General features: G+C 62.5%; 1 protein-coding gene across 4 annotated transcripts in view; it reads right to left on the minus strand.

Moving 5' to 3' along the window:
* The window catches only part of CELF5 (CUGBP Elav-like family member 5), a 44,636-nt gene extending 33,324 nt beyond the window's left edge, over positions 1-11,312 (minus strand). Inside the window, exon 1 of one of the 4 annotated variants that reach the window (XM_058292870.2) lies at positions 11,030-11,312. In XM_058292870.2, coding sequence (XP_058148853.1) covers positions 11,030-11,288 — 259 coding nt within the window. In that variant the 5' untranslated portion in view covers positions 11,289-11,312. The remainder of the gene's footprint in view (positions 1-11,029) is intronic. The other 3 variants (XM_058292868.2, XM_058292869.2, XM_058292867.2) reach the window with 3 other exon arrangements.
* Positions 11,313-22,931: the final 11,619 nt, after the last annotated feature.

Consider the following 22,931-nt stretch of genomic DNA (forward strand, 5'->3'; position numbering starts at 1 on the left):
ACGTTCCTGCAGCAATGGACTCAGGATTTGAACCCTGGAGCCCTGACTCGAGCCCTTGTTCTCCTCTGCACTATTCCCCCTCTCAGGAAGGTACTAACAGGCACCTAATTACCAGGCACTTCGGCAGCCCCCCGAACTCTGTACGTCTACAGGAACCCTGTGAGGTGTGTGTTATCAGCCTTTAGAGGAGCCGAGGCTCAGAGAGGCAGAGAGACTTGCCGGAAGCTGCATAGCTGATAAGGGGAGCAGCTGGGATTCGAACCCGGGGTTACTGAAATTCGCGGCCTTCATTCCCATCCGCTGAGCTTTGTGCCTTTGCTCCCCAGAGGGCGGGGCCAGCACTGCCATCTCTGAAACTCGCCCCAACCCCTGATACTTTAAGAGAAAGACAGACCTCACGAGCGCAGGGGAAAAGACCACCACGTGCCCCCGGCCTCCTAATCCGGGCCCTTTTCATTTGATTGGTGGATAAATGGAATCATTAGGGGATTACTTAGCCATACGGGGTCCCCAAAACATCGGGCACAGATGCCCAGAGGGGTTGGAGCAGCGGCCACTCTGCCCAGGGCAGGAGGTTTCAATGGCTTTCCTGAGCGGGGGGAGGGGAGGAAGGGACCCACCTAACAGACAAAGAGACTGAGGGTCACAGTGGCCCAGGTCACACACAGGAAAGGGTGGAGTCAGGAACTGCACCCAGCTCTGTCTGACCCCCCAGCAAATGCTCTCCCTGGCAGAAGTGACCAGAGGTGGCCGTGGGGGTCCCAGGCTGGGGTCAGCCCGGGCGGGGGGTAGGACACAGGGCCTGGAGAAGCCCAGAAGGCAAGAGATTGCTTTTGCTGGGGAGTCACTGAGGGCTTCCTGGAGGAAGGGACCTTGGAGCGGGAAGCAGAGGGGCGCGGTGCGCCCGGCTTAAGGGGTACGGACGTGGCTTGTGTCTGGGGCTCTGAGGCGCGAGGCAAGGGGCGAGGGGCTTCGAACGGCCAGCAGGGTGTGACCCCGCGCCAGGCGTACTGGGGAGCCACGGGCGGTGTGAGCGGGGGAGAGTGTGTGCTGGAAAGACCTTGCCGGGGCCAGCGTGAAGGGGGGGCTGGAGGACAGGACAGGAGGCGGGGGGAGGGGGCGGAGGGGCGGCTGCGGCGGGGGCCGCGGGGGGCCGGGGTGAGGGATGGACGAGGCGGAACTTTGGGGGAGCGGGGATGTGGAGGGGGGAGGCGAGGAGGGGTCGGAAAGAAAGACGCGGAGCCTGGTTTGGGGGCCTGGGAACCCGGGACCGGGCTGAAAGTGCCCCCCCCCAAATGGCGCCGAGAGGAAGCCCCCAGGGAGAGGTCCCCGTCCCCCAATCCTCGCCCTCCACCGGTTCCACCCCCATGTTGCAGGGGAATGAAGCCAGGCTCAGAGAGGCAAAGCGGCTCTCCCGGGGTCACACAGCAAGCCCGAGACAAGCCCTGGGTTTGAACCCAAACTGAGGGTGGACGGGGCGTGGGAGAGGGGACAATGCCAGGGCCTCCGAGCTCTTCCAGTCGCGGAAGCTCGTCCCCCCGAGCTGATGGCTTTAAAAAAAAACACCACCACCAGGATTTTTCTAAAAAAGGAAAAGAAACACAAATGGGGTTTGCCTCCTGGCTGTCCTCGGTCCTTATTTTTGGGCATTTGTCAGGCACCTTTGTCACTTCCCTGGGAGCTTAAACGGGCTGAGGGCTGACCCCGGGCGTGCCTAAGGGCCCCTGCCCCAGGCGCGCCCCGCGCCCCCTGCCACCCGCGGGCTCCACCGCGCCCCTCCCCGGCCCCCCACAGTCACCCCCCCTTTCCCGGACGCTGCCCTCCGGGTCCCGGCTGGAAGCACCTGGTCACGAGCTCTTCTCTGGCCCGTGACCCCCGTGGGCGCGGGGACAGGGTGTTTCCAGACACCGTTGCGTCCCCAGCACCCAGCAGGTGGCCCAGCACACAGTGGGTGCTCAGCAAGAATTCTGCTGCTTTGCACCTCGGTCCTGCTCGGCCCCATCCTCGCCCCCCAGGCCCCCGGCCCCCGCCCCCCACCTTCTGTGCTCCCCGCAGCAGCCAGGGGGTGCCCGTGAGCACCAGGGCAGGGCCCGGCCCTCCTCTGCCCGCAGCCCCCTGTGGCTCCCACCTCCCTGGGGGGGAAAAGCTGAAGTCCTCCTCGGCCCGCCAGGCCCTGCACGACCCCCTCCGTCCCCTCCCCACCCGCCCCTCCCCCTGCTCTCCCCCTCGCTGCCCCTCCAGCGCTCCTGCCTCAGGGCCTTTGCACGGCTGCTGGAGCGCCCTTCGCTCGGGTCTCGGCACAGTTTGCCCTTTACCTTCCCACAGGTCTTTGCTCGGATGTCACTTCTTGGCTGAAGCCTCTCCTGAGCCCCCCTGTTTAAAACGGGAGCCCCTAACTAGCCCCCACGCTTTGTTCCCGCCCCCCAGCATCCTGATCGCCACCTGACGTGACATCTGTTCCATTCACTGACGTCTGTCTCCCCGGCTGGAGCGTCGGCTCCAAGAAGACACGCGTTGTGGGTGTGTGTGTTTTGTTCACTGCCGGAGCCCCAGCACCAAAATCATGCCAGGCACACAGTAGGCCCGCGGTAAACATTTGTCCAACGAGCGACCGGATGATTTTCTTTCCGCCTTGACCTGCTCCTGTCAAGGTCGCCTTCTCAAGGGCAGCGGCCACATCTGGGTCATTTTTAATCGACTCCTCGGCCCCCCATGCCTGGCACAGGATTGTCCGATATTCCCTGAGCCTCTATTATGCACCAACGGTATCGTCCAGCTCCTCCCTCCCTCCCTGGCTGCAGCCGTGGGTGTGGGGCCCCTGCCGCCAACGCCGGACGCCCCCCACGCTCGGTCTGTACCCTCCACTCGGGTCTGGGGCCCAGACGCGCCGCCTTCTCCTAGGGGGGCCCTCGGCTGCTCTGAGCCCCACCTTCTCCTCCCTGGAGCAGCGCTCCCCGGGGTTCCGGGAGGCCCCCCAGCCGCACGGCCGCGCTCACCCTCTCCACGTGGGCGCCGTCCTCGCGGCCCGGGGCTGGGAACAGCGAGCACCGCAGGCTGACTGGCTGACTCGCGGAATCATCATCTGCTCTGCGGGGGTCCCCCCAGGCAGCGCCCCCCTCCCCGGGCACCCCCTGCCTCCAGGACTGCCCTCCTCAGTCTCCACTGCTGCCTGCGTGGCGGCTCCCGCCTCAAGTGCTGGAGCTTCCGAGGGTTCAGCCTGGACCCCCAAAGTAGCCTCGATCCCTCCTTCCACCATAAACCACCTGTCCACCCAGCCTTCCATCCTCCCATCCATCCACCCATCATCCATCCATCCATCCATTCTTCTATCCATCCTCCCATCCATACGCTCTTCCATCCATCCAGCCAGTCAGCCAGCCATCAGTCCATCCATCCATCCATCATCTCACCCACTCTTCCACCCATCCACCCACCCACCCATCCATCCATCCATCCTTTTATCCATCCATTCTTCTATCCATCCATCCATCCATCCTTTATCCATCCTATCCACCCCTCCATCCATCCATCAATCCATTCTTCCATCCACCCACCCACCCATCCATGTTTTATCCATCCTATCCACCCATCTATCCATCCTCCCATCCATTCAATCTTCCATCCATCCATCCATGCATCCATCCATCCATCCAACCATCAGTCCATTCATCCATCCATCATCTCACCCATCCACCCATCCATCCATCCTTCCATCCAGTCAGCCAGCCACCAGCCAACCATCAGTCCATCCATCCATCCATCTCATTCACCCATCCACCATTCCACCCACCCACCTACCCATTCATCCATCCGCTCTTCTACCCATCCATCCAACCACCATCCATCCACCCATTCTTCCATCCATCTAACCATCCACTCTTCTACCCATCCACCCACCCATCCATCCATCCATTCTTCCATCCATCCAACCATCCACTCTTCTACCCATCCACCCACCCATCCATCCATCTATCCACCCTTCTACCCATCCCCCCATCCATCCATCCATCCATTCATCCATCCATCCACCCATCCATCCATCCATCCATTCATCCATCCATCCACCCATCCATCCATCTGTTTTGTCCCAGATACTCTTCCAGGTACTGGGGACACAGCAGTGAACACAAAAGGCAAAAATCTCTGTCGTAAGGGGTTTCCGGTCTACTTGGGTGGGGAATAAATAAGATAAAAACCAAAACCAATGGAACGTCAGCGGCCTTCATCTCAAGGGCAAAGAGCCAAGCAGGGGAGAGGACTGCGGGGCTGAGGGGCTGTGGTTATAAATGTGCCTCACCGAAGAGGAGACCTTTGAAGTGGGCGAGGGAGGGAGCCCTGGGACCATCCAGGGGAAGACTGTTCCAGGTGGCGGGCACAGCCCGTGCAAAGGCCCCGAGGCTGGACTGCACTGGGTGGATTGGAGGAACAACGAGGAGCCCGCGTGGCTGGAGCACAGGGAGTGAGGGGGGCAAGCAGGAGGAAGGGAAGGCAGGGAGCGGACAGGGCAGCTCGTGCGTGCGGGGCCTGGGGAAGACGTGGACTTTCACCCCGAGGGAGGTGGGAGCCTCGGAAGGCTGTGGGCAGAGGAGGGCCGGGCCCTGACCTGGTGCTCACGGGCGCCCTCTGGCTGCTGCGGGGAGCACAGCTGCAGATGGTGCAGGTGGGAGCTGGGCACCAGCTGGAGGTGACTGCACAGGTCCGAGCAGGGGGTGACGGGGCTGGACCAGGTGGAGGGAGAAGCGAGGGGGGTCTCATCTCCATGACAACCACACCATTGACTCTCAGATCACCGCCTTCGGTCTCCAGTCTCGCCCCCGTCCTTCTGCCCCTCAGGCCCGGGCGCCGGCCCAGCCCTGAAACCTGCTGTGGCTCCCCGGTGCCCTCAGGTCAAAGCCAAGACGCCCCAGCCCGGGAGACCCTTCCCGCCAGCTCCGTGGACCCTTCTTGAGGAATCCCCACCCGCCACCTCGGAATTCTCCGGACCTGCCAGGGTTCTCCGGCTTGCCCCAACGTGGTGCGCAGGAGGGCCCCCCACACCCCCAAAAAGAGGGAGTGCCCAGGGGGGCAAAAGCATGGCCCCAGCCCTCCAAATTCCTTGCAGGGCCGACGCTGCTAGAATGAACTCACTGTGTGGCCCTGGGGAGGCACCTGCCCTCTCTGGGCCCCCAGCCCCCCACGTCCTCCAGCTGTCCCTCCCCTCGGCAGAAAGTCGGGGCGCCAGGATGCAAACGATGGTGGGCACCTCCGGCCCCCTCCCTGCCAATCAGACGCGAAGACCCCGGCCTCAAAGGCTGCCTGCCACCCTCTGGGGGGGCCCGGCCAGGCGCCGCGCCTTCTCTGAGCCCCACTCTCAGGGTCTCTTCACCTTCGTTTCCCCGTCCAGAAAAGGTTCAGGGTGACGATTTAAACGTGAGGTTCTCTGCGAGGTCACCCTTGCCTCGCTGGTGGCAAGGAAGGGCTGGGCGCCGGGGACCCAGGGTCGAAGCTCCCGGAGGGAGGCTGTCCCTCTCCTGCCCGCAGCCCTCCGTGGCGCCCACCTGCCTTGGCGCAGAAGGCAAAGTCCTCTCCAAGACAGCCGAGGCCGGCACGCAGCTGCCCCCTCGCCTCCCCGCCCTCCCAGGGGGCTCCCTTCCTGGTGCGCCGACGCCTCAGACTCCTTCTGACCCCAGGACTTTTGAACGCACCGCCCTTGCCCCTGGAATGCCTCCCGCTTGGATTTAGGGCGACAGCCTTTTCATTGGTCACCTGGCACGCACTCAAACGTCACCGCCTTCGAGAATCCATCCTTTGGCCAAGTTAAGCTGCCATCCCCGCGCCCCCCCCCGATAGCCTGTTCGATTTTCTTCATAGCGACTCGCTCCTGTCTAAACCGCATTCATTTGTCTCCTGGTTCATGGGTCGGTACCTCCTGCCCCCTGACTTGCTTGTGTCCCCAGAGCCCCAGAGCTCAGCGCCTGGCACACAGGACGAGCCCCTATTTGCGGGCTCGTCAACCGCCTGCCCGTCAACTGAGGACACCTACGACGCGCAACTCATCGCTCAGACGAATTACACTCATCACGTTCCATTCTAATTTCTACACCTACTCTGCCAGGTCACTATCGTGCTTTCTTTTTTGACAAATGAGGAGAACGAGGGCTCAGAACGGATGGGGCGTCTTGTCCAAGATCAAGGCAAAAATGAAAAGTGGAGGTAGGTTGGAGACCAATCCCCGTTCCCCAGGTAAGGGGGAAGGTGGCAAATGCTGGGGCGGTGTCCATCTTCTAGCCGTCTGCCATCCCTCCATCCATCCTTCCGTCCATCCACCCACACATCCTTCCCTCCTCCTTCCATCCATCCTCTACTCATTTATCTATCCATCTTCTACCCACCCACCACAGCATCCATCCATCTTTTTACCAGCTATCCTCACATCCTCCATCCATCCAATCCACTCATCCATCCACCCACCCATCCATCCATCCATCCATCATAGAGCCTCGAACACAGTACATATGTGAATGAATAAGAGAAATGCTTTCTCCACCTGGAAAACGCCTATTTATCCTTCAAAGCCCCAGTTCTAATGCCCCTCCTCCACGCACCCTGGCAGCTGAGACGGCCTCCGATTTCCGCTCGAGTTCCACCCACTCCATCCCTGCCTCTGGCCCAGCTTCGACCCCTGGGGCTGTAGGTGCTGGCATCCCACCCTACCTCTCCCATCAGAAGGGCTCAGACCTCCTGCTCAGCAGAAGAAAGCGAGGCCCCAAAGGGCTTCCAGGAGATGAAGGCTGAATGAATGAATGAATGATGAATGAATGAATGACCGAGGGCCTACCAGGTGTCCCCATGAATCTCTCCCTTGCCAATCTCAGGAGAGAGACGCGGTCCCTTTGCAGAGACGGTCTCCTCAGGCTGAGCTTGAGACCCTCGCTCAGGGTCCCAAGACCCTCCCAAGACCCTCGCTTGCTTCCCCCCCAGCGCCCAAATGCTATCCTCCCGCCCTCTGAAGTCTCCCCGAGTAAGCTCTCCTCTGAGCCTCCGCACATGCCGTTCCTTCTGCCGGGAACCTAACTTCCTGGGCCCCAAGCCTCCGGCTCTCAGCTCAGAGTCCCCCAAGAAGGCCAGGGCTGTGCATTCCGTCCCCGGCCTCCCCCCTGCCGCCCCGAGGAGGCGGCCTCCACCTCCCGCCTCCCTGCAGGCCCCCCGGAGGCCCGGCGAGGTGGAGGACCCCCGCCCGGGGCCGTGCGGCCGGGAAGACGCGGAGAACGCCGACGGGTTTCCACTGCACAGCCCGCCTCCTCCAGGAGGCCCCCCTGGACTCCTGGCCTGCCGTGTGGGTGTCTCCATCATCGCAGCCCCGACAGTGATTCCGCGTGACCCCCCGCGGCTCAACTGCCCCCCCCAGGGTTCTAGGGGACAGCGGGGGGATTTTTTCATCTCTTCTACCCAACACTGGATCCCTGGGTCTAGAGCAGGGCCCGGTATACAGTAAGTGCTCAATAAATGTGGGTTAAATGGGAGGATGGAAGCCTCAGCCCACCCGCCCCACAACGAAACCGGGGGGTGGGGTGGTCCTGCTCACACCACATCGGCGCACGCAGCGCTGGTATACAGGAGGTGCTCAATAAGTGTTTCCGGGCCCCCGTGGGTGGGGTGCCTGGTGGCAAGTCTGCAAAACCAGGGGCCCGGATCTGGGCCGGCCGGGCTCGAGGCCACGCGGCCCGGGGTGGGGACCCCTCGCCCCCCGCCCCCCTCCTCGGGGGCCCCCCACGCTGCGCCGGCGTCTCCCTGGGGACCCTGACGCCTCCGAGCTCCCGCCTCCCCCTCCTCTCTTCTGCTGTTTCCATGGAAACGGCCCCACCCGGGTCCCCGCCGCCCCCCCACCTGCACCGTCCCGTTTAAGACAAATATTGTCATTAACATGCAAATGCCTGGGCGATTACCATAAATGGGCGGCGGGGACCCCCGGCACCGCCACGGTGGAGGGAGGGTCCCGGCCAGGGGCTGGAAGAGGCGGGCGAGGATGGACGCAGCTCAGACGAAGCCCCATTCCCCTGCCCTGAGCGGGCCCCCCTAGGAGGCCCCTTCTCGGGGTGCGGCCCCGATGGGGGGCTGCCTGCCTGCTCTCCCCCCACCGCCACCCCTCTCCAGCTCCTCTCCCTCCCTCTCCCTGTGCGTGTGGGGGGGGGCGCCTCCCCGCCCCCCATCCTCCCACTCTCTCCCTCTGGGGGGGGAGCTCGCTCGGCTCCTCCTCTCCGTTTCTCTCGCTGCGTCTCCCCGCCTCCCTCCCTCTCCCTGTGCCTTTCTCCCCCTCGGGCTCTCTGCCTCAGTTTCCCTCCTCCTCCTCCCCTCCCCTTCCCCCTTCCCAGCCCTGTTCCCAGAGCAGCCAGGGGGGCTGGGGGCGGCGGCTGGCCTCTCGGTCTCGGCACGGCCCCCCGTGCTTGGGCTTTTAGGACTTGGGGTGCCCCCACCCCCCCACCCCCGCTGTGGCTGTCAGGCGCCCCTCCTCCTCGCGGCCCCGTCTTTGGGGGCCCCCTCCTCGGCCCCAGAGGCGCCTCCATTCCCTCGGGCACGCTCCCGTCTTCCCCGGTCTGGGGGGGGGCGGGCAAGTGGGCCCCGGGGGCCCCCGTTCAGTCCACCCTGGGCCTCTGCTTTCCCTCCCCGTGGAATGGGCTGGGCCTTCCAAGGCCACCTCGTGGCCATCTCCTGAGGGGGGGGGCGGGAATCAAGCGAGTCTCTAAGTGACAGCGAAGGCTGGGGTACGGCAGTGGAGGAAAACGCAGGGGTGCTCGCCGGCCGGCCCGCGCCGGGGGTCCCGGCGGCCCAGGTGGACAACGGCACGTCGCCTTCACCCCCCGCGTGGGGCCAGCCTCCCCAGACCCCAGCACCTGCAACCCCGCAAGGCCCTCGGGGGGGCTCCCCGGCCTTTCTCGGGGGACCCCCCTCTCCATCCCCTGGGGTCCACAGTCCTACCTCGGCCCCAGTGCCCTGTCGGTTCCCCCCAAACGGAGCCAAGTCAGCACTGGCCTCCCCTCCCCGGGACGCCTGCCTCCCCCTGCGTCACCCCACGCCCCCCCGGCTTTGGCAGAGCCCTGGAGAGGCACAGCCACCGGCCGGGGTCACAGGCCAGGCTGCCACCCACGGGCCCTCGAGGTGGGACCCCAGCTCTGTCCCGAGGGGTGGCCTCAGGTGAGAAGCAGGTGAGGGCCAGCCAGGCCTGGGGGGGGGGGGAGAGCCGGAATGGGGGGGGGCTTGCCCATCTTTGACACGAGCCGCCCACGGGGGAAGCCCCTGCCTCGTGACCCACCCCCGGCTCCAGCTCAGGCTGACGCGGTCCCCGTCGCCAATCCCGGAAAGCTCCTGCGTGGGGCCCACCTCGCAGCAGCCGCCGACCCGGGGGACAAAAGAAAAAATCCACTCCACGTTCACCGCCCTGACAGCAGGGAAACTGAGGCTCGGGTCCCAGCCCCCCCCTCCCCTCTCACCTCTCCCTGCCCGCCGAGGAAAGAACGCCAGGGGAGGATTTGAAACGAGGAAAAGAGGGGAAGGAGCCGCCCAGCGCCCCCAGTGCCCCTGCGCCCCATCTGTTTCTCTTCAACGTGTGTGCGTGGGGGGGGGAGGCCCCCGCCCCCACCTGAATCGTTCTAGAAACGGGCGCTTCAGCTAGACCAGGGGGTGGGGGGCACGTGGAACAATTCCTCCAATGAGCTGGGAACCCCAGGGCTGGGAGCCCCTCTGCTCCCCGGGGCTTCACGGGGCAGTTAGATTTTTCAGGCCTGTGGGTGGTTTTTTTGGGGGGGAGCTGGAGTGATATTGGTTTTGAAAGGGGGTGGGGGAGGGGAAGAGGGGAAGTGTCACTCCAGCTCAAGTGGCAAGCCTGGGCTCCATCCCCCCCCCCAGACTCTCCCCCTGGCCAGCCCTGACCCATTCATTCATTCTTCATTCATTCATTCATTCTCCAAACACGCCTTCCTCCTACCTGGGCAGCAGGCGCTGGGGGGAAGGATGGGGGCTGCGGGTTGGGATGGAAACGGGGCTTTGGGCCACCTCTCGGGCCCCTCCGGAGTCCTGCTGGAGGATGGGGGGGCCCGGGGGCGCCTGGCACACACCCTCCCCGTCCCCCACCCCCCTCGCCAACAGATGACAACTGTCCAAGTCAGCCCCAGCGCACGCGCTCGGCCCCTCTCCCCACGGAGAGCTGGAGGCACCGTTTATCACGGTGGGAATGGGGGGGGCGGAGCAGGCAGACCTCCCCCCCCACCTGCCGCCCCCCCGCCGGGCCCGGGGGTCGCCCTCGCCTCCCCCCCTGACGGATGGGCCACGTTCATTGTCCCTGGCCTCAGACCCCAACCCGTCGCCGAGAGGCGCCCCCACTTCTCACAGGAGCCCGAGGTGGCTGCGGGGAAGGGGTGAGGGCAGGTACATGGAGGGGGTGCTGATCCCCACGGGCAAGGGGGGGGCGCATCTGAAGCCCCGAGGCCGGCGCTTCCCCCCCCTCCCGCCCCCGTCTGGCTCCCCGCGCCCCCCCACCCCCTCTTTCTTTGTAGTTACCGATCAGGCCGGGGGGTCCTGGGTCTCCTGTGGGCCCCCCCCCTCCGTGACCGGACCTGCCACCCGCCGGCCTAGCTTTGTGCCAAGGGCCACGGCAATGGGGCTCACAGGTGCAAACTTCCCAGACGGAGGGCCGGGGTGGGGGGAGCCCAGGAGGCTTCCCCCCCACCGCCTTGGCCAAGGGGTTAGGGCAGAGTGGGTGGGGGAAGGAGGCAGGAAGGGGGGGGTCCCGGGGCAATGGGAAGGAGAAGGCCGAGAGGAGGCTGCTGGGGAGGGGGGGGAGAGGAGAGAAAAGGAAAGAGAGAGGAGGAGGCCGGAAGGTGGGGAGGGCGAGGGGGCGGAGGAGGGGAGGGGGCCAGCTGGGATCTGTCAGCTGCACCCCCGGAGCGGGGGAGGCGGGCGAGGGAGGTCTGGGTGGGGGGGGGGCGGCCTCGGCGGGGTGGGGGGGCGCCCACCTTTGTGCAGGCCGCGGGGGGGGGGGGCGGGGGGCGCCCACCTTTGTGCATGCCGGTGTAGGGGTCCTTGAGCACCGTGAGCTCGTAGATGCGGCCGAACTGCTCGAAGAGGGGCTTGAGGTCCTTCTCGTCCAGGTTGCGCGGGATCTGGCCCACGAAGAGCTTGATGGCGTCCAGGTCCTTCATGCCGTCGGGCCGCGCGGCGGGGGGCTCGGGCCCGCTGCTGCCCACGGGCGAGGGCCGCGGCTGCAGCAGCGGCGGGGGCTGCCGGCGCGCCTCGCCCTCGGTCAGCCGGGCCATGGCGGCACCGAGCCGGCGGCGGCGGGCGCGCGAGCAGCTGGGGCCCCGCACGCCGCCCCCCGCGCGCCGCCCGCGCCCCCGCCCCGCGCCGCCCGCGCCCCGCTCGCGCCGGCATCGGGACCACAAAAGGCGGCGCCGCCGCGACCCCTGGCGGCCGCCGCGCGCATCGCCCGCCCGCGCGCGCCGGCCCCGCCGGGGCCCTGGGGGGGGCGGGGGGGGGGAGGCGAGCACCCCATCGGTGGGGGGAGGGAAAAAAAACCCCGCCCTCCAGCCGCCTCCCCTGCCCGGAGGCCGGGCGCTGGCCCCTCGCGGGTCCGCGGATGGGGCCACCGTGACGATCATCCTAATGCCAATCGGAAGCGAGAACAAAGGACGCTGGGGGGGGTGGGGGGGACAGCTCTGAGGTGCCTGGCTCCGTGCTCGGGGCTCCACGGGGGACCCCCCTTTTGATAAAAAGCCCATTTCGGAATCGTGTCTATGACGCCGGAATGCAGAAGCGACACAGGCCTGTGGGCCGCACACCGTGTTGCAAAACCCAGCGGCCCGGGAGGCTGGTGGCGCTTTACATCACGTCACCCCTGCTTAAAACGCCCCGAAGGCGCCCCGGAATTAGAGCCCAAGTCCTCTCCGCGGTCGAGCCTCCCTCAGGCCCCTGCCCGCCCTCCTCCTCCAGCTCTCCCCTTCGTGCCTTCTGTTCCAGCCCGGCCTCCTTGCTGTTCCGCCGACACCAGGTACGGTCCAGCCTCAGGGCCTTTGCACGGCCTGTGCGCTCTGCTAGGGGGGCCTCCGGGGGGCTTTAAGCAGAGGAGGGGTGAGAAGGGGTCCAGGCTGGAAAAGGGCCCCTGAAGCCGAGCGCCGGGGGCCAGGAGTGACCCCCGAGGTGCTGGGGAAGGAGCTGCGGCCACCCCGGCAGGACGAGGACGGTGGCAGGGTTCGGGCCCTGCCAGCCAGGTGAGGCTGGAGTGGGGGTGAACCCCCAGTTTCCAGGGCTGAGCCTGGGCGTCTGTGTGACCTCCGGCAGCCTCTGTCTCTCTCTGGGCTCTCGTCTCCCCGTGGGTACAGCGGAGTGGGAGCTGCGCTTTCTGATATCTAAACCCCTAGCACTTTCTAGAACCTGGGCCCCTCCCGCCCTGGGAGGGAGCCACACTCTCGGCTCCAGGCAACCCCACCTTGTGTGTCAGAAACAGAGGAGGGGGACGGGGCAGCGGATGTGGCTCACGCAGTTGGGCGCCCGCCTACCACACGGGAGGTTCCAGGTTCGGTTCCGGGGGCCTCCTAAAGAAGACGCGCAAGACGGCGAGCTGACGCTACGAGGCTGGCAAGGCAAGATGACACAGCAATGAAGAGACACAACGAGGAAACAATGAGAGACACAACAAGCAGGGAGCAGAGGTGGCTCACGTGATGGGATGCCTCCCTCCCGCATGGGAGGTCCCGGGTTCGGTTCTGTGCCTCCTAAGAAAAAAGAAGACGAACAGAGAGCAGACAGCGAGCGCAAACAACGAGGTGGGGGGTAGAAATAAATAAATCCACTCTTCGGTGTGGACCCCAAATAATCTAACACGGACTTGGAGAGCCACCAGTACCCCGGTTCTCACCGCGGCATCCTTCACAATCGCCAAGAGATGGAAGCCACGCCAGGGCCCGTCAGCAGACGAGGGGAGAGACACAACGAACTCTGTCCAGACACGGGAATGAAGTTCCGGTCTACGCAACGACGTAGGCGGACCTGGGGACACGGTGCTGCGGGAAAGAAGCCAGACCAACAGGGGCCGCTAGTATGTGGCGTCACTTGCACGAAACAGAGCTAGATTACGAAAAATTCACGGAAGCAAAAGGTGGATTTGAACCCTCAAGACCGAGGCACGAACAAGCATAACGGGGGGAGGCAGCTGTGGGCGAAAGTCGATTTAGGATTATTCTAGTGATGAAAGAGCTTGTAACATCGATAGAAAGGCAGTGGCCGCCAGAGGTTCTGAGGGGAGACTCGGTGGAGCAGGGGGCATTTTGGGGACATTGGAATTGTCCTGCATGACATTGCAATGACAGACCCAGGCCATTATATATTTTGTCAAGACCTACAAAATGGTGCGGTGCAAAGTGCAAACCATAAGGTAAACTATAGACCGTGGCTGGTAGCAGGGCTTCAAGACGTGTTTGTCAGTTGTGACAAGTGCCCCACGCTAATGAACGACGCTGTGAATGGGGAAAGTGGGGGAGGGAGGATGGGGTTTAGGGGAATGAAAAAAAGAACGCCCATTAGGAGTTAACTTGCCAGGGACTGGGGACTCGGGGCACGGGGGGTTACTGCTCCGTGGGTGCCGAGCTTTTGGGGTGACGACGGCGGATGCGCTGACGTGACTTGTGGACTTGAAGGGGGTGAGAGGGGAGAGGCTGGGGTGCGTATGTGCTACCAGGGGGAAAATTCAAAGCAAAAGGCAAAAAGCCCAGCGGGCGCTGCCTCCCGCACACCAGGCCCCCGTGCCCAGCTCGGCCGCCCCGAGGGGCAGGCGCAGGGTGGGGCCTCCCTGACCTTGGACCCGAGGCCCTGGGCGCAGGAAGCAGCCCGGGGCTTCGGGGCTGGGGCCGTTCGAGCCGGGGCCCCGGAAGCTTCCAGCGCTGTGCCCACGGGCGCGGGGCCGGCCTCGGGGCTGCGTGACCTGGGCAAGTCGCGCTGTCGCTTTGCACCCGGGGCCCCCGATTCTGCAGGCGGCCCTGCGAGGGCCCCTCCCTCCTCCCGTCCGGTCCACCCACCCGGCCGCGCCGGCTGTGTCTCTGGGTCTCTCTCGAAGACGCCGCCTGCTCTCCGTCTCCACGGCCGCCCCTGGGTGCAGCGCCCACGTCGCCCGCCTGGGCCTGTGTCGTCCCCTGCCCCCCAGTCTATCCTCAGCAGCCAGAGGGCGCCCGTGAGCACCTGAGTCAGGGCCCGCCCTCCTCTGCCCACAGCCCTCCGTGGCTCCCACCTTCCTTGGGGTAAAAGCCCATGTCTTCCCCGCGGCCCACCTGGCCCTGCACGCCCTGGCCCGACATATTCAGGCTGTGATAAATGACATAAAGGCAGGTGAGAGGAGGGACACCTCTGCAGCGTGTGCTCAGGGCAGGGGCTGGGAGGGGGAGGCCGACTTAAGGTGCAAGTGCAGAAGGCGCGGCCGCATTGGAGCTGGAGGAGAGGCCGTCTCGGCAGAGGCAGTGGCCAGTGCAAACGCCCTGTGGCAGGGAGAGGATGTGGCTCGAGCGGTTGAGCACCTGCCTCCCTCAGGGGAGGTCCCCGGTTCTTCCCAGTGTCTCCTAAGTAAAAAAACAAACAGACAACGAGCAGGTGACGAATAGACATCAAGCAAAAACAAGCAGATAACAAACAAAAACAACGAGCAGACAACAAGCAAGAACAAACGAGCAAGGAGATGTGGCTCGAGCAGTTGAGCACCCGCCTCCCACATGGAAGGTCCCAGATTCCATTCCCATGCCTCCTAAAGAAAAAATAAACAATGTGCAGACAGCGACTAGACATCAAGCAAAAACAATAAGCAGATAACAAGCAAAAACAAAGAGCAGACAACAAGTAAAAACAAATGAGCAAAGAGCAGATGTGGTGCAAGCATTTAAGCACCTGCCTCCCACATGGGAGGTCCTGGGTTCGATTCCCAGTGCCTCCTAAAGACAAAACAGACACACAACGAGCAGACAACAAACCAAAAAACTAAAAAGGCCCTGTGGCAGTGCGTTGCCTGGCAGGTTGGAGGAACAGTGAGAAAATCAGCGTGGCTGTAGCAGGGTGGACACGGCAGTGAGCATCGGGCGGCAGGAGGCTGTGGTGGGCTGGAGGCTTCATGGCAGGTGCTGAGCTAAGCTATTTTTCTATTTTAAGATTTATTTTATTTATTTATTCCCCCCCCATTGTCTGCTCTCTGTGTCCGCTCACTGCATGTTCTTCTGTGTCTGCTTGTCTTCTCATTAGGTGGCTCCGGGAACTAGTCCTGGGAGAGACGCGATCATTCTCTTGTGCCACCTCGGCTCCCTGTTCTGCTGCGTCTCTTATTACCTCTTCTCTGTGTCTCTTTTTTGTCGTGTCATCTTGCCGCACCAGCTTTCTGCATCAGCTGGCACCCCTGCGCGGGGCAGCATGCTGCGAGGGCCAGCTCTCTGCGTGGGCCAGCTCGCCCTCACCAGGAGGTCCCGGGCATCGAACCCTGGACCTCCTATATGGTAGACGGGAGCCCAATTGGTTGAGCCACATCCATTTCCCGAGCCAAGCAACTTATATGAAACTTTCACTCAACCCCGAGGGTCGGGGCTAGGTGAGGCAAGCGAGGCATGGCCCCTCGGGCGTCTGAGCGGGGAAGCAGTCGTGGAGATGACGGCTGTGCCGCTGGGTGAGTGTGCCACCTTTTGCTCACGGTCCAACCACACAGGGCAGCGCCGCGCAGCCGTGGGACCCGAACGCAGCCCCGGTGCACGCCGCGTCGTGTAGCGTGAAAGGAGGCGGGCACAAAGGGCCGTTTCCGGAAATGTCCAGACTGGGCAAATCGGTGGAGGCAGAGGGGAGCCTCGTGGTGCCGGGGGCTGGGGGAGAGGACGGGGAGGGCACAGGGCTTCCTGGGGGGGGGGGGGGAAGAGAATGTTCCGGAATTAGTGGTTGAAGGTCGCACAACTGTAGGGGTAGAGTGAAAACCGCTGAATTGTAAAAAAAAACAAAAGCAGTAATAATAAAATAGAACAAAATAAAAACCATTTCATGGCCATGTGGTTTAAAACCTAAAATCAATACCAAGAAAGGCCCACAATGAACCAAATACCCAAGTTTCAAATCTTGACAGGATTTCTCCTTCGGGCTCAGCACGGACTGTTACCGATTGTCTTTGTTTATTTTAAAAATAAAAATATTTTGTGTGATCTATGTATCTTTTAAAAATAAATTAAAAATATATTAAAAAATAAAATAAGTAAACATTAAAAACTAAAATAAGAAAAGGAAAACAAGAGCCAAAAGGAAATATTGGTAATACTTGATCCTGTCTCGATTTTAAATGCTGATATTTGGTTCTTCATGGGTTGAGGGGGGGCATTGATTTTTTTAAATTAATTAATTTTTTTCAAGGTTTTTTTTTTGGAGGTACCGGAGGTTGAACCCGGGACCTCATATGTGGGAAGCAGGTGCTCAACCACTGAGCCACATCTGCTCCCCAGTGAGAGTTGGTTGGTTGGTTTGTTTAGGAGGTACTGGGGATTGGACCCGGGACCTTGTGGGAGGCAGGCGCTCAACCACTGAGCTACATCCACTCCTATTAATGGCGGTGAAACAGACATACCGTCAAAACCATTTTCACCATTTTAAGTGGACAACCTTTCACCTTCAGCGCATCGACAAGGCGGTGAGACTTTCGCCACTGCCTATATCAGACTATCTGCAAAACTCATACTCATTCAGCAATAGCTCCCCGTTCTCCCACCCCAGTAACCCCGATTCTCCTTTCATCTTTAGGACTTTGCTGGATCTGAGTATTCCGTATAGGAGAAATCCTACCCCATCGTCCTTCTCCCACCCGGTGTTCATCCACGGTGCAGTGCGGATCAGAACCTTTGTTCGGCTGCGTAATATTCCACTGGGGGCGGTCCCTGGTTTTTCCCTCCGTTCACCCGTCTCCGGATCCTCGGGCTGCTTCCACCCCTTGGCTCTTGTGAAGACGGCGGCCACGGCCGCTGCTGCTTTGGGCCTGAATTGTTATTTCACAGCGTGACCGCCCTAAAAATAATAATAAAAAAGAAAAAAAGAAAACACGTAATGCCAAAATAGCCTTTCTCTTGATGGCCGAGTTTTATTTGCACCCCCTGAACTTCTGCGACCGAGGCGAGCTCGCCCTGTCGCCGCCCCGTCCTCCTTCGGAGGTGAGTCCTGTTCCTACACGGAGGGGGAAACTGAGGCCCAGAGAGTTTGGGTCACTTGGGCCAAGCCACACAGTGAGAGAGCTGGGAGTCGAAGCCAGGCGGCCCCGCCTGGGGCCTCGAATACTTCCCACGACCCCACACTGTCCACCCCACGCTCCAGACGGCCATGCCTCGGTTTCCCCATTTGCCAAGTGCGTGTTTCACGCGCAGATTAGTGGCTATTTTTGGCGGTGGTCGTCAGCGGCAGCCACCTCGGGGCTGGGTGAGGGGTCCGGGGTCTGAAGATGCATTTATTCAGCTCCTCTCCCTGCCCCCCAAAAAGCCACTGGGCCCAGCCTAGCTTGGGGCTGACCCCCTGGGGCTTAAATTCAGCGTTTCACCTCCTGAACGAGGCTCGTCCCTGGAAATCTTTCTCCGACACGACTGACGGGGCTGGGGGCTCAGGCCTATGAGGCAGAACGAGGCTGGGAGCCCGGAAGCATCTGGAAGCCGCGAAGTGGTGCCCGGGATTTATTATTAGCTGGAGGAAATCTGGTGGAATTTGGCAAAAATCGCAGGACCGCGCAATGTAGGCTGTTGGGGAAGAGGCAAAGGGGGGCGGGGGGCGGGCAGAGCCTGGGGGGCAGAGTCGGGGGGGCTGGGAGGCTTCCCCCAAGGCGCTCAGCTCCCTGGACTTCTGGGTCGTCAGTCTGCCCCAGGGCCTTTGCACAGACTTAGCATCTCCCAGATTCCAGCTTCCCTGCTACGGGCACTGTGGACGTTTGGGGGCGGATCGTCCTTTGGTGGGGGATCGTCCTGTGCCTTGTAGGGTGCTGCGCGTCCCCCCCGGCCCCCACCCACTGCCAATAGTGACAACTACCGGGGGTGGGGGGGATCAAATCACCCTGAATGCGGACGAGGTTCTAGAATTCTCTTCCGATAGCCACGCACTTGCCGCCCTCAGCCCCTCTCCTCAGAGCGCTCTCCCCCTCCCACTGGCCCCCGTCTGCCCCTACTCACCATCTCTACCTGGGCACCCTGAGTTAATCTCCTGGTTTCACCGGCAGAACCCAGCGGAGGGGCCGCCTCCTCCAGGAAGCGCTCCCTGATGCTCCCGGCTGTCCCAGCTGGTGCTGGGTCACTGTCCCCAACCGCCACAATCACCTGCCGGCCGTATACGCAGGTGTCCGTGGTTAAGACGTGGTTTGCAAGCCCCCCCACGCCCACCCTTCCCGCCTGCCTCATTGGCGCCTTCTCTTCCCACGACGACCACGGAATCGAGAAAATCTCAACGTGGAAAACGGGAAAGGAAAGGGGGACCTGTTGAGCAGCCGCAGACGTCAGATGGCGGAGCCGGGCGTCAGACCCCGGCCGAGGAAGCGGTGGCCACGTGGGCTGAGCCACAGACCCCGCCCGGGTCCCCCCGGGCCCCCTCATGTCTGTGGAGTTACTGGTGACACTCGGGGACCATTTATCTCACGCCAGGAGAAATGCCAGCCCTTCCATGGGGACCGTTCTCCCCTCCCTCCACAGAGGGGCAAACCGAGGGACCCGGAGGTGTCCAGTTTACCGAGCCGTCCCCCCGCTGGTGTGCATTTTGCCAGGTCCGTGGGCGCTGGCACTATTTATGTGACATTGTTGTCGCAACCGACCGGCTCCTTTTATTTTTGATACTTACATAAATCGAAAGGAAAACGACGCCTCTGCCCTAAAAGGGCAGCGTGACCGCGTCCTAACGCACCAGTTAGGCTTGCGCCGGATGCCGCGCGCCTGAGGCTTGCGCTCGCTCCTTTCGGGATTGGGGACGTTAAGGGCGTTCACAGCGAAGCGGACGTGGCCCAGTGGTTAGGGCGTCCGCCTGCCACATGGGAGGTCCACGGTTCAAACCCCGGGCCTCCTTGACCCGTGTGCAGCTGGCCCACACGCAGCGCTGATGGGCGCAAGGAGCGCCGTGCCACGCAGGGGTGTCCCCGCGTAGGGGAGCCCCACGCGCAAGGAGTGCGCCCATAAGGAGAGCCGCCCAGCGCGAAAGAGAGTGCAGCCTGCCCAGGAATGGCGCTGCCCACACGGAGAGCTGACACAGCAAGATGACGCAACAAAGAGACGCAGATTCCCGTGCACCTGATAAGGATAGAAGCGGTCACAGAAGAACACACAGCGAAGGGACACAGAGAGCAGACAACTGGGGGGAAGGCGAGGAAAAAAAAAGGCGTTCACCCCCCGGGGACACTTTCTCGGTGACCTACATCGGGGGTGCAGGCGACTATTGAAAAGGGCAGAGCCTCCTCGCTCTGGGTTTTCCTTTGTCGTCGCCACCTAACATCACAGCCGAGGGCCCCATCCTTCGGGCGACCCGGACGAGGGGCCGAGCCCCAGGAATCGGAGCTGGCCTCTGTGCTGCGAGGCCTTGGGGAGCCGCACACTCGCGGAGGCGCCGGGAGAGGCGGCGCCAGCCCCCGAAACGTTCGTTCTACGGAAAAGCCCCCGAGTCTCCCCCGAAGGGGCCCACCCCAGCAGGGCCGAATTCCCAGCACCGGTGAATCCCGGGCTTCTAGATTTCCCGTCAATTCTCTTGAACCCTCGTTCTTGCCCCCGTCTGCCCTCTGGCGGCGGGAAATCCTACGGGCTGACGCCCCTGCCCTGGGCTGCCAACTGTGCTGACATCTTACTCCCAAGCGCCCGGGAGACACCTCTGAGCACTGATTTTTGGTCCGGTTGGGGAAACTGGCCACACTGTCCCTGCCCTACTATTGCTTCCAGATTCCTTGCCCCAGGCCAACTCTTTGCAAACTACAGCGCTATTAAGAGTGAGAGCTGGGGAACGGATATGGCTCAAGCAGTTGGGTGCCTGCCTCCCACACGGGAGGTCCCAGGTTTGGCTCCTGGTGCCTCCTAAAAAAGACGAGCTAGACAGCGAGCTGACACAACAAGATGATGCAACGAGATGACGCAATGAGGAGAAAAAACGAGGAAACACAATGAGAGACACGACAAAGCAGGGAGCAGAGGAGGCTCAAGCGATTGGGCACCTCCCTCCCACATGGGAGGTCCTGGGTTCGGTGCCCAGTGCCTCCTGAAAAAGGAGCCGAGCACCCAACGACAGACAGTGAGCACAAACAATGAGGGGGTGGGGGGAAATAAATAAATTAAATTTATCTTTAGGGAAAAAAAAGAGTGAAAGTTACCCTGAAGTAACTTTCCAAGGGGAAGATATCAAGATCCAGAGAAGAGCAACAACAATAATAGCAGCTAACATTTACTGCATACTGTATCAGTCAGCTATGGCTGCGTAACAAAGACCGCAAACTTAAAATAACACACGTTCACCATCTCATGGTTTCCACAGGTTGGGAATCTGGACACGGCATGGCCAGGTCCCCAGCCCGGAGCTCAAGGTCCTCTGTCAAGGTCAAGTGGTGTGGTCCCCCTTTTCCTGCCGGCTGTCGGCCGAGGGCTGCTCTCGGCGCTCTGCCTGCCGTTTCTGCCCCACGTGGCCCCCTCTGTAGGTGGCTCGCCAGGTAGCCATTTGTTTCTTCGGGGCCAGCAAGCCTCACATCACATGCTCTAACCGCGGGCGTGACATCATCACCGCTGCCACATCCTAGAGGCTGGAAGCGAGTCACAGCTTCTGCCTGTACTTGAGGGAGGTGGACGCCAGGGCCGTGGCTCGGGGGCCCCCTGGGGGATGTCCACCATGGACACTCCACGCCCCCTGCTTTAGGGATCAATGCACTCAACCCCCACAGTCGCACTTTGCGGTGGGTATTCCTGTTAGCCCGCTTCACAGGCGGGGAAATGGGGGACCCCGGGCCAGGCCACCTGTCCACATCACCTGGGCTCCGAGCGTCCAGGCCTGCAGAAGACGCCCCAGCCCCAAACTCCACACCTCCCACTCGCCGCCTCCGTCATCCGCTTTTTTTTTTTAAGATTTATTTTTTATTTATTTCTCTCCCCTCCCCTCCATTGTCTGCTCTCTGTGTCCATTCACTGTGTGCTCTTCTGTGTCTGCTTGTAGTCTTGTCAGTGGCACCGGGAATCTGTGTCTCTTTTTGTTGTGTCATCCTGCCACCTCATCAGCTCTCCATGTGTGCGGTGTCACTCCTGGGCAGGCTGCGCTTTTTTTACACAGGGCGGCTCTCCTTACAGGGCGCACTCCTTGTGCGTGGGGCTCCCCTACGCGGGGGACACCCCTGCGTGGCAGGGCACTCCTTGCGCGCATCAGCACTGCGCGTGGGCCAGCTGCACACGGGTCAGGAGGCCCGGGGTTTGAACCCTGGACCTCCCATGTGGTAGACGGACGCCCTAACCACTGGGCCACGTCCGCTTCCCCATCATCCGCTTTTGCTCCGTGAACACGTATCGCCCGGTGGACGCTCTGGCTTGGTGCTGTCACAGAGCAGTAATGCTCCACGGCAGAGATGTGGCGGCCCCCAGGTCAGTGGGGGGGACAGATGCCCCCAGGCTCCCTCCCCAGGCTGGGCGAGGACCCCCAAAGGCGCAAGCGCCGGGTGTGGCCGGGATGCTCCAAACACCTGCCCAAGGACCGCGTCATCTCATCACCGTGGCAACCAAGTCGGGCCGTTCTGATGCCCCACATACAGGCCAGGGGACTAAGACTGGGGGGTGCAGGGGGTGGAACGACCTGTCCGGGGTTCCCAGCTGGCCCCTGCACCGGCCTCTCCCCCAGTCCTGGGGTGCGGGCGGTCCAGTGGCCTCCTCACGGAGCGGCCGGCCACCTCTGGACCCTGATTTTCCCGGTGGCCGAAGCCTCAGTCCCTTCTGCCGCACCCACTCAGCAGGTGGCTGAGGACACTGCCCCTCGCGCCTCGGCTCCTGCTGGAATCCCCTGCTCTGAGCTCCGCGTTCTTCTGCGGAACGGGCCAACTTGGCATCCAGTCGGCTGCCTCCAAAACGTCCCCCCTCGCTGCCCCACCGTGGTGCACCCCGCTTGCTCGGACCATCGCAGATGGACTCAGAGCGACCGTCCCGTTATCCCACGGGACAACGGGCGCCTGAAGCGTTCACAGATGTTAAAGCCTGGGCACCCGCTGCTGCCGTTTTACGCTAAATTCAGTCACTCAATAAACGCACCCCGCAGCCCCCTCCTGGTCGATCGGTGGACGCCGCCGGGGACAGTTTGGCAAAGGTCGGGGCGTGTGTTCAGGAGACAGAGTGCAAAGCGGGGCATGGATGGAGCGCTGGCAGGGGCCTCCCCTTCGGAAGTTAATCAAGGGAGCGGACGTGGCCCAGTGGTTAGGGCGTCCGTCTACCATATGGGAGGTCCGCGGCTCAAACCCCGGGCCTCCTTGACCCGTGTGGAGCTGGCCCATGCGCAGTGCTGATGCGCGCAAGGAGTGCCCTGCCACGCAGGGGTGTCCCCCGCGTAGGGGAGCCCCACGCGCAAGGAGTGCGCCCCGTAAGGAGAGCTGCCCAGCGCTAAAGAAAGAGCAGCCTGCCCAGGGATGGTGCTGCACACACGGAGAGCTGATGCAGCAAGATGACGCAACAAAGAGAGACACAGATTCCTGTGCCGCTGACAAGAACACAAGTGGACACAGAAGAACACACAGCAGATGGACACAGAGAGCAGACAACAGGGGGGGATGGGGAGTGTAGAAATAAATAAAATAAACCTTAAAAAAAAAAGAAGAGACTGGAGCAGCGCCCGAGGCTCCTCGGCAGGAGGGGTTTGGCGCTGGGTGGTCCCTGCCGCAAGGCCCGAGGCCGGGGCGCCCGGCTGGAGCCGCCACCCGTGGGGGTCCCGGGCCCTGGTGGAGG

The sequence above is a fragment of the Dasypus novemcinctus genome, unplaced genomic scaffold, assembly GCF_030445035.2.
Source record: "Dasypus novemcinctus isolate mDasNov1 unplaced genomic scaffold, mDasNov1.1.hap2 scaffold_413, whole genome shotgun sequence".
Taxonomy (NCBI): domain Eukaryota; kingdom Metazoa; phylum Chordata; class Mammalia; order Cingulata; family Dasypodidae; genus Dasypus; species Dasypus novemcinctus.